Source organism: Argiope bruennichi, chromosome 7, assembly GCF_947563725.1.
Source record: "Argiope bruennichi chromosome 7, qqArgBrue1.1, whole genome shotgun sequence".
NCBI classification, from domain to species: Eukaryota; Metazoa; Arthropoda; class Arachnida; order Araneae; family Araneidae; genus Argiope; species Argiope bruennichi.
In genome coordinates, this window is record NC_079157.1 from 43910286 (window position 1) to 43926560 (window position 16275).

The window sequence follows — 16275 nt, forward strand, 5'->3', positions numbered from 1 at the left end:
GCCATTGAATTTATCCCCAAAAAACATTCTAATTTGATTAAGTTAATAAATTAACTTTTAATGTTTCCAAATTTAATTGATTTATCCTCTGTGAGTATTAAATTGTTCTAAGTTAATAAAGTATTTAGCATACAATATTTATTTTTTTTAACTTTTATTAACTTTTTAAAATATATTTCATTATTTAATTTCTTATTCAGCAAATATGAAATATTAATAAATTATTCTTTAAGTACGATGTCAGAGGCTAAATAACATGGCACCTTATTTATATTAAATATCTTAATTTATAAGATAAAGATTCAACCATTTCTTAATCAGAAATATAAACAAATTTATTCAATCTCTAAATTTACTTCCTTCAAAGCAGTATTTATGCTAATAATAACTGCACAAAGAATACTAATATTTTAATTTTTATGAGATTTAAACAAACAATTCTTATTTAAAGAAAACGAAATCATTCTTCAAATAGAATCATTTTAGGGGCGATTCTGATTTTTATAATCATTAAATATTCATCTGCGAATTAAAAAATGGCAGTCCATAATTTTTTTTTTTCATGTATACTAATGTACCAACTAATGAATCTACATTAAAAATTTATTTTACAATTTTAATTGTTTTACAAAATAAAATAAAAAATTATTTCAATGCACATTATTTTCATGAACATAAATAATGATATAATCTGGCATTTAAAAAAGTATTCTGATTATTATTTCTGATTCTAAACTCCATTATTCCACATCTTTCGAACTCCTCAATTTCAGAATGGAATCCCTTGAAAGAAAAGAAAAATGTCCATCGATTCTTTTTTTATTATTTTATTTCTATTTCTGCTGATTGAATTATTTCTCTGCTCAAAATAACAATGCATTTGGACATAATATTTATCTCTTATTAAAACTTTTAAGCAAATTTTATCCGCCATTTAAAAGATTAAATAGTTTTATCGAAAACTTTAACTCCAATTTTTATTCCAGGTGTTGAGAACTTAGACAGTGGTGTCGGTATCTATGCCCCTGATGCCGAAGCCTACACTCTTTTCGCCCCAATTTTCAACCCCATCATCGAAGACTACCATGAGGGATTCAAGCCCACTGACAAGCATCCACCCACCGATTTCGGTGACACCAACACTCTAGTCAATGTCGACCCCACTGGAGAATATGTCGTTTCCACCAGGGTGCGATGCGGTCGCAGCTTGAAGGGATATGCCTTCAACCCTTGCCTCACCGAAGCTGTAAGTTAAAAATATTAGTTTAAACGTTTAAGAAACAAATATTTTGTTCTTAAGAAGTTTTAGAACAGAAATTTCAACAATATATCTTTAATTCATTCCATAGATTAATTAAAACCGGGTTCCATGACTCGAATGGTAGCAATAAAGGCCACCTATGACCGATGTAATACAATAAATCCTTAATTAAAACAAATCCAAACTAGAATTCAAAGTACTTAATTTGTTGGGGATATTTACTGAATAACACATCTCTGCCTTCTTACAAATAAGTTTTAATAACTGAGACCTTTATGAGCTCACTGTATAAAATTGATAAATTTATTCATTATTGAATGCTACAAATGTCATCTGAAAAGTTCGCTAACCAAATTCCTGCTATTGTGCCGCAAATCGACAAAGAATCCATGCATTAAATATTCAGATACCACCAACAATTATGTGACGTCCCAACATTGGATCTGAAGTTTTGATTAACTTCGTTATCCAAGCACAAGATGTAAATTCAAAAGCAATAAATTCATCACTGTAAATAATTTTTGTTTGAATTTCCTAATGATGACGATGTTCTGGATGAGGGTGAAATCTCTGAATAATCTCTGAGGAGCTCTGGAGATGATGAGTGAAAAGAATGGAATCAACTTTTCATTACCGTTTCAGGAAAGTAATAGAGAAAGATACATCAATGGAGAACTTTGACATCTTAAGGCATATAAAACTGATCTCAGACCTACCTCCCTTTCTAATGTCTTAAAATCAGCCGTTGGCTTGGATTGTACCGTTGTACTGTGATATACATCTAGCAGATTCTAGGACTCCCATGGTCTCGAAACACAATGCTAGCTCCTCCAGAGTCAGGGCAAAAAATCATCATAAACCACATCAATAGGCCATACTTGAAACCCATATTCAGAATTATGTGCATATGAACAACTACGTTAAAAAAGAAAACAGTTTATTTAACGACAAATTCAAGCTGCAGTATGAGTTTGAACTTTAATATGTTTTTAAAATTTTAAGTTTTTGAATAATACAAAACAAATTGTTTTGTTATGTATTAAGTCTTAAATGTTTCACAATCTTCGATTAAACAAAATGTTTCACAGTCTCTTATCTCCAAAAGTTTTTTCCTGTTAACTTTATAGAAAAATAATTTAGTATCTCTCTGTTAAAAATCACAGACAATCGCCATTACTTTCATTAAAGTTACCCGAGAATCTAGATAAAATCTAGATCTCATGTTAAATGTTTATATTCCACACTGCATTTGCTTTCTTTAATTTGTTTTCGAAAAATTAAATTATACTTAATCGTCATCAGCATTTTGGAACTTTTTTTATACAGCTATTAAAATTCGACATGATGAATGAATAGTAGATTCAAAATCAAAATGGCGCAACGAGACATTAAAGTTTATGACTATTTTTTATGACCAGACGGAACATTTCCTGGACTCCAAGAAAACAAAACAAATACCTAAACAAAACTGCAAAGATGATTTATACAAGGTAATTCTTCCTGGAATGAATTTATATGTTCCAGTGTATTCTAAGTGACTGACAGGAAATTTACAAAATGACTGACGAAGAAATACAGATGATCCAAAATGCTCATACAAGTCAATTAGAAAGACTGTTGAATCACTGTCATCGTATTGTTTCGTTTTTTATTAAAATGTAGAAACTCATTCTAAAGAAAGGCAGGCAGTGCAGAAATCATTGGCTGTTGAAACGACGGCGTATTATTGTAGACCAGACAATAGAGAATAAATAATCTCGTCAGCAGATGCTAAAAAGCTGAGGTATGCGATACTCCGAAACAATTGTCTGGTGCACACGAAGCAATAAATATGCTTTGAAATTTTTAAGTTAGCCACCAAGCGTTTCTTGAATAGCAGCAAGTTGTGTATATACAACGTGGCTATGAATTTATGACTCTGAGCTATCAAATATCTCGAATGTAGGTTTATACATTAAACGAATTGAAATTTAAAAATCCGATATATCTTTTTTCATTTTATGTTTAGTTCACCTTCGTCATTTGGAATGATTACATTTATTTTTATAAAATAACAGTAACTACTGAATGTAATTTATCATTTAAATATAACAAAAATGTTCGACGTCTGTAAATAAATTTTATTTGTTATGATTTCTGGTTTCTGGTCCAGACAAAAACATAGATTTACAGAGACTGATTGCAATGGTAATTTCTAATATTAAACTCGAGAGCTAATCAGTAAGTCCCTATTCATGAATCGTAATATTTTCGGTAAAATAAATATCACTTTGAGAGAAGTTTTGCATATTTTATTTATCTGCATTTTTCTTCGACCTTAACGGGAGAAAGATGGTAGGGAGGGTGAAAATTCCTTGAGTGAAGCAGATATGAGTATGGATCCAACTCAATGAAGAAGGAAATGCTAGTACTGCACCCCAGAGCCCCACCTAGATCGGCTGTAGGGGATCGTGCCTATTTCTTTTTATAATTATTTCCACAAATAATATATATTTTACCCTCAGAATCATTGATTTTCACTTATTGGAGCATTTATTGAAAACTTTGGGAATAATTTTTTGGTAAGGTAATATTTACAAATTCCGAATTATAAAATGTTACGTAGAGGTGTTTTAACACCAATAAAAACTTTATAAATATAATACAAATCCACCCAGTGACAAATAATATCTCGTGATATATTCAAGAGAAGCAAATTCGGATTTAACAAATATTCGCCATCCGCTTAAGTAAATTTTGGATTTTCGGCATCATATAATATTATATAATACTGTGTAATATTATGCAGTATTACATAACATTGTTTAATATCAACTAAAAAAATACTGTTTATTATAAAATTCATTGTTTCAATATTGTAAAAACATTTTATAATATTTCTTTTGAAGATTTTATATTATACGATATTATGTGCTACTTGGATTGTACGTCTTTTACAAACGTACAAATTAATGACGAAATTTTATTCACTTACTTCAAGCCCTTACTTATTTAAATAATAAGGCTCCCGTAATGCAGAGATTCAAAAGATGTTTATTATAGAGAAGTTGTGGTGGTAGATTCATAAGCCAGTTAACAAGTTCCGAATACAAGTGATCGCTTTTGTCTAGTGGTTAAGTTACGCGACTACGAACCCTAACGTTGCGACTTCTGCCCTCGCATTGCAACCACAACAAAGTTACATTTTTTTTCACGCTTTTATGAATTACGAACATTCGAGGCAGTCAATATGGGTTACAGCATTGCCATCTATCAATCATGTCTTCGCAGAAAATTTTATTTTTAGGAAGCAGCAATCGCATCTTAAAGACTCAATCAAATAAATTATCTAAATAATTTTTGCTCACAGTAGTACAATAACATTTTAAAACAAGCAAATTTATCTAAACGTTTAATTATTTGACAATTATATATTTATTGTCGTACGCATTGACTCTAACTTCTGACTATTAATATCTATCAATTATTTATTCTTATATTTATGGCTATCAACATATCCTGAATAAGTGTAAGACCGCTTAAACTTTCCTGTGCACGATCTATCACAATTTAAAAATAGTTTTGCATTCAGTAAGGTTTACTAATTTGTAAATACAGTCTCGCAACAAAACGATCAACATTAAAGTTTTGCTTCCAGATGTCTTAATAATTATTAAGTTTATATCTTTAAGGGACTATATTATTTCGGATACTTCAATAAGTTCATATTCCGTAGTAACTTTTAATTGTTTCAAACGATCAATTGATGTTTGTTAATGAGGATGAAATTAATTTTAAACAATCAATTAGTATTCAATGATGAGGATGAAATTAATTTTAAACAATCAATTGGTATTCTATGATGAGGATGAAATTAATTTTATCATCCTCATGCATGAAATTCTTTTGTTTTTATAAATGGGAAAATTAGATTATATTGATTAAGTGTATGATGAAGCAAAATTGTTATCATTTCAGAACTACAAAGAAATGGAAGAGAAGGTCGTCGCCATCTTCAATACTTTCGAAGGTGAGCTGAAGGGCAAGTACTACCCCTTGACCGGCATGGACAAGGCAACTCAGCAACAACTTATTGATGACCACTTCCTCTTCAAGGAGGGTGACAGGTAAGGATCTGAATGAGTGTAAAATGAAAAGAAAGATACAAACATAATTATATTTCAGGGAAGAATGGATAATTAAAGAAATAAAGCAGATTAAAAAAGCTTATGTTATAAACCAGAGATCTGGGCAATTTGTCGAATCTCTCAAACAAAATAAATTTTTGATTTTCGAATTTATATACTTCACAATGTATATGATATTTGTCATACTATAGTTCTGCCTGGATAACATGAAAAATTGGGAAAAATAACTGGATAACATATTTGTCTGGATAATTGAATAATTGTAATATTGCCTGGATAACATGAAAAATAACTAATAAATATGAAAAATTGGGCTTAACGTTTATATATGGAAATATTTCACAGTAACATGATCAATTATTTTTTAATCTTATATTAACCTATTTTGAATGCCACTATAGACGTTTCTTTCACACCTTGTTGTCTTATTTCTGCATTACCGCCATTACAAATTCTCAGCGAATACATTATAATCTTTATGGATAATTAATTAAAAATTATGTTTTTTCCCTTAGAAAAAAATTTTAAAGTACCATTTTATAATTTTTAGAGCAAATCCAAATAATTACATTTAATATATGAAATGCAACACTTAACAATAAAATAAAAAGTAATTACATTTAATTATTGGTTTGAGAAAGATTTTTTTTTTTTTTGATAATTTTTCTAAAATGTAATTTTTAAGATGGAAGCTTGATATAAAGACATGGAAAATGCATTTTAATTTATTTACACTTGTACTCGTTCTTCAACATATTATAAAACTGTGTGAGTGCAAAAATCAAGTTAAAGCTCCCTAAAATGCTTGTAATTATCAAATAAAAGCTCTTACAAATCAAATCAAATGACAAAAAGGGTTTCCCTGAATATATAACAAAAACTCGAGATCTCTTTTCCCATATGATCCTGTTTAAGTAAATGACAACATTACGCGCATATTCTTTAAACATATCGAGTCTACTTTTGATGCAGCCAATTTAAAATTCTTAAAAACTAAAACGAATTTCTCTTCTTTTTAGATTCTTGCAAGCTGCTAACGCTTGCCGATACTGGCCCACCGGCCGTGGTATCTTCCACAATGACGCCAAGACCTTCTTGGTCTGGTGCAATGAAGAGGATCATCTCCGCATCATCTCCATGCAGAAGGGAGGTGACCTCAAGGCCGTATTCGAACGTCTAGTCAAAGTAAGTTGTCCCAAGACTTCTTCTCCGTCAATTCTTTGATTTTCTGTAAAAGGCACTAGATGACTTCAGTGACTCTACGTCACACCCCAGTTATCATTGACAAAAAAATGAATTGAAGTTTTTTTTTAATATTCTCTAACTAAAAATGGTTGAGTAGGATATTAAAATTTGCTTTTTAGTTTATTTTTGTAACCAAGTGATACACAAAATCACCTTTAAGCACTTATGAAACTCTGGAATTTATTCCACTTATTTCTTCGACAATCGCTTCATAAATTATTTTTCATTATCCAATAATTATACAGTACAATCCCGAGTAACAGATTCGCGATTATCCGCTTCCTTATTATCCGGCCGTTTTATTTTATCGTAATTAAATGAGGAGGGCATTGGCAACATTGCTAAAGTCCTGGAAATGTTGCCAATGCATTTTAGCCCTAAGGTTGAACTTAAATGCAGAAGCAATCATGTATTAAGGACTTTTTCAAAAAATAAAATCTGTAAGTCAACCAACTAACTCTCCTACCTGCCACGAAGGCACACGGATTTAATCCATAAGGCTGAATGACCGGACCGCCGCAACAGCAACACTGGTGGGAACTGTGGTTGAGTCCTAAGGGCCATCACCGGCCACGGTACAACTCTCCCCGAAGGAAATACGTCCCGTCATTGATGGGAGGAGTGAGATCTCCCACCTATTAGTGTACCCTCCAGGGTGGCGAGATCCAACCATCATACCGGAAGCATCTCATCCTTATTTCGAGGTGCCCCCGGGGGGATAAGTAAAATCTGTAAGTTTTGGCTCTTATATTTACGTTAATGTTTTGCTTATCTTTCCTGCATGGAAGTTAGGCATTACAGAATTTATGTTAAAATGTGAACACTTTATATCCTTTAACTTATTTTTCCTCTATTAAATTCTTGAAATGTGAAGCGTAATATATAAACTGCCAGTACAGAGCCTTCTATTTTAACTCGACACGTTACCGGCAACTGCTTCTATGATTCACCTTGCCGCTGCTGCGTTCACTTTCTACGTGTCTTGAGATTAATGGAGGACTCAATAAGAGGTGAGAAAATACTTAATATGAGTTTTGGTATAAAAAACTTTGTCATTTGGTATTGGTGGGCAAAGAAATGAGCTCATAGACCTCCGGTTTGTTTCGTTTTCAGCCTCCGCATCCATCACATTGGACTGAATACTCGGGAGTGTACTGTATATTTCTTATTCCTCTCCCTCTCTGAAGTCCCTTTATAAAGATACAGTCCAACATTGGCCAGACTGAAGTTGGATATTAAATAGGACTCCTAATGAAATCAAAATATGCCTCCGATTTGGTGCATATGAAAGACTAGCCGACACCAGTACTAAGGTTGGCTATATTACAGAATCACTAGTCCGTGAACTAGCTTCCCACGTAGGAAACTACAACACGCTATCTAGATATACTCAACATAACCACACCATTATTGCCAGACTTTTCAGAGAAGTCTTTACAAAGAGCCGATTAATTATCCGACAGCTTCTGTTGTTGTTTGTTGTTTGTAATGGCACTTGCCATTATAAACAACAACAGATGTCCAACGAGCTTGTCCACTCACCATGGACAAGCTCGCTGACGAAGTCAACGATTTTAAACCAAAGGAGCATCTCTTGCTTTAGTAGCGCCAACTAGTGCCAAGAGTACATCTTAGCTACTCATGCATCACATTCGCTTGCACAACCCCCTTTTTACCGGGGGGCACATTCACACATCTCACAGATAGAACAGATGAAGAACAACCATGCCCGAACCGGGACTCGAACCCAGGACGCCAGACCACGGGGAAGACGCGCTACCCCTATGCCAGGTCGCCGGCTGACCATTTCTTATTCACATAATCATGGTTTCCCCTCCTCAAAAAGGATATAGATCTTAAAGATAATTATTGAGCGCGTTGATTTTGAAAACGAAGGCAAATCACTCCTGTGTATAAACACGGACAAGCATTATTGCAAAGAATACTAATTCAGATTAAAACGAAGTATCTTTAAATATGAAAATAGGATTTTATGTTTATTTAGAATTTTTAGTATCTAGTTACCTGAAAAATTTCCATGTATAAGCTGATTAAAATGAAGTATCTTTAAATATAAAAATAGGATTTTAATATCCAGTTACAAGAAAAATTTCATATATAAGCTGATATTAAAGGAAAACTGGTGATACTAATCTGCAATTCATTGGGAATTAATTAAAACGTCAGGCAGTTCTGGATGGTATCGTATTTATTATAATATGATTCTGTGTTACAATAAATACGATACAGCTGCAGAATTTCATATAACATTTCGAGAATTATCAGTTTTTCTTTCAGGCAAATTTGTCATAAAAATAAGATTCTATTGTAGCATCTCTTTTTTAATACCTTTTTTCTATTAAAAATGGATAATGAAGTTTACGGATATATCACTAAAGAGTTTTTAAAAAAGAAAGGAAGTCTTCAACATAAAGTTAGAAAATAATTAATTCATTTAGATTTGAATACAAACAATAAAACTCTTGTAGAGCAATTGATTCAGTGTAAAAATGTTTTGCCAGTAAAAAAGCTAAATAAAGAACTTTTCAGTAATTTTCTAGTTAAAAAGCAGCTGTTAACATTTCTCAGTTTATAATCTCAAGCCAGAACCGTAAAATGAAACTTCAAGTTCAATGGAATTTGAAATCATGCCAATAAGAACACCAGTGCAAAAACGCGGACTCCATCAGGTGTCTGTGCTTCTCTTGACATTGTAAAACTATTCTAAGACACTTGCATTCGTTCCTTTGGCTGCGAGCCCACTAAGCGATTAAGTCCTTATCTCAGTTAATTTCAGCGCTGTTCCATCTTTCTTGATAGGTAATGGCCCAAATACCACTACTAACAACTGCTGAAAGAGTTTCATTTTTGATTTTGAACAGGTGCTTTTGTTCCACAAACTTCAATTGTAAACTTTGTGTCTTTGTCATAGCACTTCTAGAAATAGTTTTTCGGAAACAATGCGAAGATGTAAATGAGAAGACATTTTTAGTATCAGGCAAATAAAATATAATGGATGCAAAAATTCTTTGGTGACAGATATGTTAAAATGCAATTTATAAAGCCTCACTAAATAGATAAATAGAGATTTTACAATTTATTTGATAAAAATTATTTAGTAAAAGAGAACATAAAAAATTGAACGCTGTAACAGCTTTCCCCTATTAGCAAAAAGGCTCAAAAATGATATCTCTACGATTATATCCAACATTAAAAATATCGAAAAGCATCGTGGAGGTGCCGAAAAATATCTTGAGCTAATAGGGATTGTATCACTCTTCGGCTAGCGGATTTAGGAATGTGTTGTATTCATTCAATGGAGTTGTTTTCCCTCGAGTATTTCACGCATTTTTGTAATGAGGTGCATTTTATTTTAACTTCGCATTGCAGTAAAAACTTACATTTAGTCCAACTTACATTTTAGACATCTAACAATGAATCGATTGCATCGAAAATCCAATATATATCAACAATTTTGTTGCCAAAATGTCATACAAAATTTAATTTTTCTAATTTGTTCCCAAACAAAGCTTTCGAATGAAAAGACTGACAAAGCACATTGAATTTTAACAAATAAAACATATTCACATATGCATGGACATAAAAATAAATCCTTTTCGCCTTTTGAGTCTAAAATTATTCACAATTCAGATGGAAACTATCTAGCTTGAATGAAATTTTCGAATTACTACTCTCACATACAAGTGAATCTGTAGAATAACAGACGATCTATTCAGAGATTCACAGATTTAACCGAAACAGAGATAGATATCTAAATTGCTAACATTAATAGTAAATATCAATTTAAAATTCGAAGTTTATTAAATTCCTTCCACAATTAGTTTTTATATATTATTGAGCAATTTTTATGTTACTATTGATTTACATCATTTTTAACAATTATTTTACATTGTATTCCAACAGGCTGTGAAAACTATTGAAGCCAAGCTTCCATTCTCTCGGGATGACCGTCTGGGCTACTTGACTTTCTGCCCCACTAACTTGGGAACCACCATCCGTGCTTCAGTCCATATCGCCCTGCCCAAGCTCGCCAAGGACAAGAAGGTTTTGGATGACATCGCAGCTAAGTTCAATCTCCAAGTCAGAGGTGAGAATAAGTCTATTTCTGTTTCTAAGAATATTAAACTTTTTCTAATATATTCATTGCCACAGATTGAAAAAAAGAGGTTTTCATTCTAGCAGATGATTTAAACAGTCATGTACACTTTTCATCCAACGTGCAACACCTCAACTATTACTATGACGAAAAATGTTTCCAAAAAATAAATGTTCATTTAATAACAATATATAATCATAAAAATGATTTTAAAACTGTAGTGGGTGGATTTTTTTAAAATAAATCTGTAAATGGATAAAATGTATTGTGCTGTGCAATATAGTTTCCTTCACCATCAATCATTTTTTAGCTTGTTGTTGTTTATAATGGCACTTGCCATGGACAAGCTCCCTTGGCTTGATTTTAAGCCAAGGGAGCGTCTCTTGTTTTTAGTAGCGCCAACTAGGGCCAAGAGTCCGTCTTAGCTACTCACGCATCACATTCACTTGCACAACCCCTTTTTACAGGGGGCACATTTACACATCTCACAGATAGAACAGAAGAAGAACAACCATGCCTGAACCGGGACTCGAACCCAGGACATCCAGATCACGGGGAAGAAACGCTACCCCTATGCCAGGACGCCGGCATTTTTTAGCTTAAAAGTATCAAGCTTATTTTAAACTTGCAACTTAGAGGGTTAAAGATGGAGAGACGCATTGAACGAGAATTTCATATCAAAAAGAGGGTGAAATAGGAAATGGCAACTTTCTAACAACTCTGAAAGTGGATTACCCCAGTTTTTCCAATAGGAGATTCTTTTAGGGAGTCCTTTGATATATATATATATATATATATATATATATATATATATATATATATATATATATATATATATAACATTATTTTGGTTGAAGCAGAGTAAAGGTTTGAAGACATAGATGAGACATTGTATTTTTACTTTCGTTTTATTCTCTCTTTAATATCCATCTCGGGAAAGCAATTTATTTACAAGCAGACGCAGTGAGGCACAAAAACAGAAGTAAGAAAGAGCAAAGAGGGACGAAACAAATGATCACTAGTCTTATATAACATGGGATTTCCGACCACACGCCAATTCATTACACGTGATGACCTTTGACACCTTTTCAAGGGCACCGAAGAGATCACTTTCATTTGATACGTAGTACTACTGATGGCGCATTATTTTTACAAAGGAATTAATTAAACCGAAAGTGGAATTGGATCACGAAATAAGAGAATATTTTAGAATGAAGTTACAATGGGCTAAATTAAGATAAAGTTTTGGAAATTAATTAAATTGAAATTAGAATTAAAATATCATTATATATATAAAATTTATGTTCTAAGTATTTTGTCATGTTTTGTACAAGATGGCATGATTCTAAATTAAGTATTTTTTCCTCCCCACAGGCACCCGTGGTGAGCACACCGAAAGCGAGGGTGGTGTCTATGATATCTCCAACAAGAGGCGAATGGGTCTGACCGAGTACCAGGCCGTCAAGGAGATGCAGGACGGCATCCTCGAGATGATCAAGATGGAGAAGGCTGCTGCCTAAGTTCATTATCAGTCACACGATGTAAAAACCTTTCATACGAAAACATTTGCGGCCTCTCATATCAAGGACATTTCTTTCTGGGGAAGGAGGGAAGAGAACCACTCTTAACCGTCGGCAAAAGAAAACTAAAGTCATTTATGTTATTTAAAAACTTATTTATTTAGAGATCTTATTATATTTAAAAAAGAGGGGGGAAATAAAGATTCTTTTTGTGTACAGATGTGGTTATTTTTTTGTGCAGTAAAAAAACATTGTGTTATATAGCCATTATTACACCTTACATATAGTACTACAATTTACCAAAATATGTAACCAGTTCTGTAAAGAAGTATGAGAAATAAATATATATCTTTTTTCTTTTACATGTGTAGCTATTTTCTCAGCATCTAATGAGATATCATTTAACATTATTACATTTGAAATGCGACATTAAATTATCTACAAAAGAACTAGAAATACAAATTTCGCAGTATTGCTTGAACAACCGATATGCAAACAACTGGACAGTTTTTAACGAAATAGCCATTTCTAAATGTTTTAAAATTTCTGCAAAAAGTTGTTTGAGATTAAGCAACTTTCAATTGAAATACTTAATTAGATTATACGATAAAGTATTTGAAGCTTAAAATTAAACCGTGCCCTACACATCGATTCTTTTAGAATGCATTTAGAACTTAATTAAAACTGTAACAAGGTTGGCCATGCCAGTATATTATCAGACTTTGCTACCAATTGGCTGTAAAAAAATATAAACTTCACTGCTTATTTAAATTACATCTATTCGAATTTATTTCTCTTTAAAAAAATACCGGTTTAAGAAAATATCGACAAAGATCAGCAACTGAGACTAAAAGTAGTGAAGCAACTGAGTATCGTAGATGCTCTTACTACTGTGAAGATAAAAAATTAGCCCGCATATGCCACTTGCGAGTGAAACATCATGAAATGGTTCAAAAATAATTTTCCCGGTACCAATTGCACTTGCTAATTCACTAATGATGACTGGGAATGAAAAAATATATTATTACCCGGACACCGATTTCCCTTGCTAACTTATTCGTTACCGACAATGAATAGCAATAGTATGTATGGTCAATCTCTCTCACTATTTCTTGCTTTTTCTTATTCAATAGAGAAAACGATTTGGTCACTAAGATAACCGTTACCCAGAGCATCAGTTGTTATACAGGGCAACTGTCCTAAGACACAAAATTATTTCCTTCTTTTTTTTCTTTTTTTTTTTTTTTGTTTACATATTTCTAAAAATGTCTTTAAAAAACGTTTGCGCATAATATTTAATACATATTAATTAATTAAGTTTGCACAATAACATTTAATACATACAACTTTGATCTTTTCTAATTAATTAAATAATAAGAATTTGTAATACGACTTTTTTTTTTCAGCAATGGCAATAATATCCGGAAGTTAAGAATCAATAAAGAACATTCCTTTTAAATTCCAACACATTGACAAAAATGAAAAATGAATATCAACATATTTAAAATAATTATAAAAACCATAGAACCAGCAGCCAGTCCAAACCACTGATCCGATTTCGTCAATTTTTATTTGTTTCGAAAATCCATGATCCCTAGATACATCAACAGTTATCATTCGTCTGCTCTCTGACATTCAATTTTCTGGATATATCGCTAAATAAAACTTTAATAAACCCCTCATATTCAACAATTAGACCGATTTCACCAAATGATTCCTCTAATTTGCAAATATAGCAAGTCAATTAGAATGTTCTATATTTATTATATTTTAAAATAATTATTTCATTTGGTGTGATAAGATTTAGCTTATAAAAGTCGCTTGACATAACCAAATTAATAATATTAGCTTGATGAGCAAACAGATGGTCGCCGAAAGTGACTAGAATTTTTTAAATTTACATGTGCGACTATCTCTCAGCATTCTACTGGAAAGATATTACTGAAGAATTTCAATAGTTTTTTTTAAACTGTTTTTCGCAAGAGCCTTAAAGAAGACATTCTGTTCATAAAAATCTTATAATCACAAATCATAGAATACTGTACTTTTCTACACTTATATAAAGCTCAATGCGTGTGTGCCTTGGCGCTCTACAGGCCAGACCATTTGATCTACAGCTACCAAATTTGGTACATGTATACCTTGGAGGTCGGGAATGTGCACCTGAAGTCGCTTTTTTGAATTTTTAATTAGAATTTTAATTATTAATTAAAAACTAACTTTCCCGCCAAAAAATCTTTTTATTTCCCCCACCGCCAAATGAGTAAGGCTTCAGTTTTTTTTTTTTTTCCAACAGTAATCAGGCTATTTTTCGGCCGATTATTTCAAACGATTCTGTTTATTTTCCTAATGTTTGATGCATTTAAAATGAAACATTGTTAATTAATCGATTTTTCAGATTCATTTTGAAGTACTTTTGAATTAAAATAATACAGAATAAAGGAAATTAAAAATTTCTAATCTGCGTAGGGTTACCCCAACTGGCGTAGAAAAATTCACGCATTTGCGTAACTGGCGTTGAAAATTCAAGCTTGCGCATTGTGTTCTGATTGTTGACAAAAATTTTCAACGGATGTTGAATTGATTTAAATTATTCTTAAGTTAGTTAGTTGTGTGCTTTTGCAATTAAATTGTATTTATGTTAGCTATATATATATATTTTTGTATATGCTTATAGTTTTAAGCACATCGTTTTTTAAGTAATTTTTTAACCTGCTTTCGACCGACTATTTTAAACGATCATGTTTATTTTCTGCGTGTTTGATGCATTTAAACTTAAACATTGTTAATTAATCGATCTGCTCATGATGAATCTGAGAAAATTTTGTTGGCAATTTCTTGAGATATTACATAAATTAAGAAAGATATTCTTTAGTGCCCATAAGTTTTAAATGCTTAGTGACTCTGTTTTCAATAATCATATTATTAAAAAAAATTCTTTGCTTTAGTAAAAAATATTATTATATTAATTGCAGATTAATCATTTCCACTTTAATTTAAAGCATAAATTCTACGGGAGCTAACAGAAAATTAGAGAGATACATATTTAGTTATGGCTGAAGGCTTTTATAATATTATGAGTGAATTATGTGACTATTAAAATTTGAAGTTTTAAAATATTTGATGAAGAAGCTATTAAAGTAGAAATTACATAAAATATTTAATTATTAAAATTTTGACGAAGCATTAAGATTGGCGAACCGGCTGGTCGCCAAAGGCGGCTAGTCATAAATAAAAATATGATTTCCGAAAGACCCAATCACATAACTGAAGAATGAAACTTAGTCTTTTTATTGTTCATCGCTACACAATGGATATTCGGATGAAGATACGGAAATAGCATTCATTTTTTTCTCCCTCAATGAAATATTACATATAATCATAAATAACAACAGAGCGCTAAATAAAGGAATGTATGGAATAAATTATATCTCCAAAAGTGTTTGCATCGTCGGTTTTCGCTACTACCATGTCCTTCGAATTTCTCTTTCGGAAGTAAAAGAATAATTTATAAGAGTTTATTTCTGATTTCCATTGTTCTTTACTGCATTTCCTAATTGTGTTATTATGAAAAAAAAACCACCGGAAAAGATCTCTCTGAAACTTTCTCTCACTCCCTCTAATAAATAGCCCCCCCCCCGTCCACCATAATGTAAATTTTGAAAAGGCCCTGAGTGCCACTAATGTTCAATTTTTATTCTCAGAATCTAGCCCATAAGAGTTCTGTTCTTGAATGCGTATTAAAGAAAACAGAATATGCATCAAGAACACTTGTTTTTGAACCGATTGAAACAAAAGCTTCATATTAAACTAATTACAATCTCAGAAATCAGGTCACATACCAAATTTCATTTATCTAATTCATTGCATTTTTAAGTTATCGCGTTTACGTGCATGAGAAAATACACACCGACAGATGCCAACCCCTTGACTGATTTAGTACAAAATTTAATACGTATTTACACTTCAGGTGTTAAATGTATTGCAATCTTTTACCCATCTAGC

At 31.9% G+C, this 16275-nt stretch overlaps 1 protein-coding gene across 3 annotated transcripts in view; it reads left to right on the forward strand.

The window, feature by feature from the left end:
- LOC129974854 (arginine kinase) overlaps nucleotides 1–12488 on the forward strand; it is a 40034-nt gene extending 27546 nt beyond the window's left edge. For all 3 annotated transcript variants that reach the window (XM_056087618.1, XM_056087620.1, XM_056087619.1), the window contains exons 3-7: nucleotides 987–1246; nucleotides 5219–5367; nucleotides 6408–6573; nucleotides 10558–10741; nucleotides 12125–12488. In XM_056087618.1, the coding sequence (XP_055943593.1) occupies nucleotides 987–1246; nucleotides 5219–5367; nucleotides 6408–6573; nucleotides 10558–10741; nucleotides 12125–12270 (905 nt within the window). In that variant the 3' untranslated portion in view covers nucleotides 12271–12488. The remainder of the gene's footprint in view (nucleotides 1–986; nucleotides 1247–5218; nucleotides 5368–6407; nucleotides 6574–10557; nucleotides 10742–12124) is intronic.
- The last annotated feature ends 3787 nt before the right edge of the window (nucleotides 12489–16275 follow it).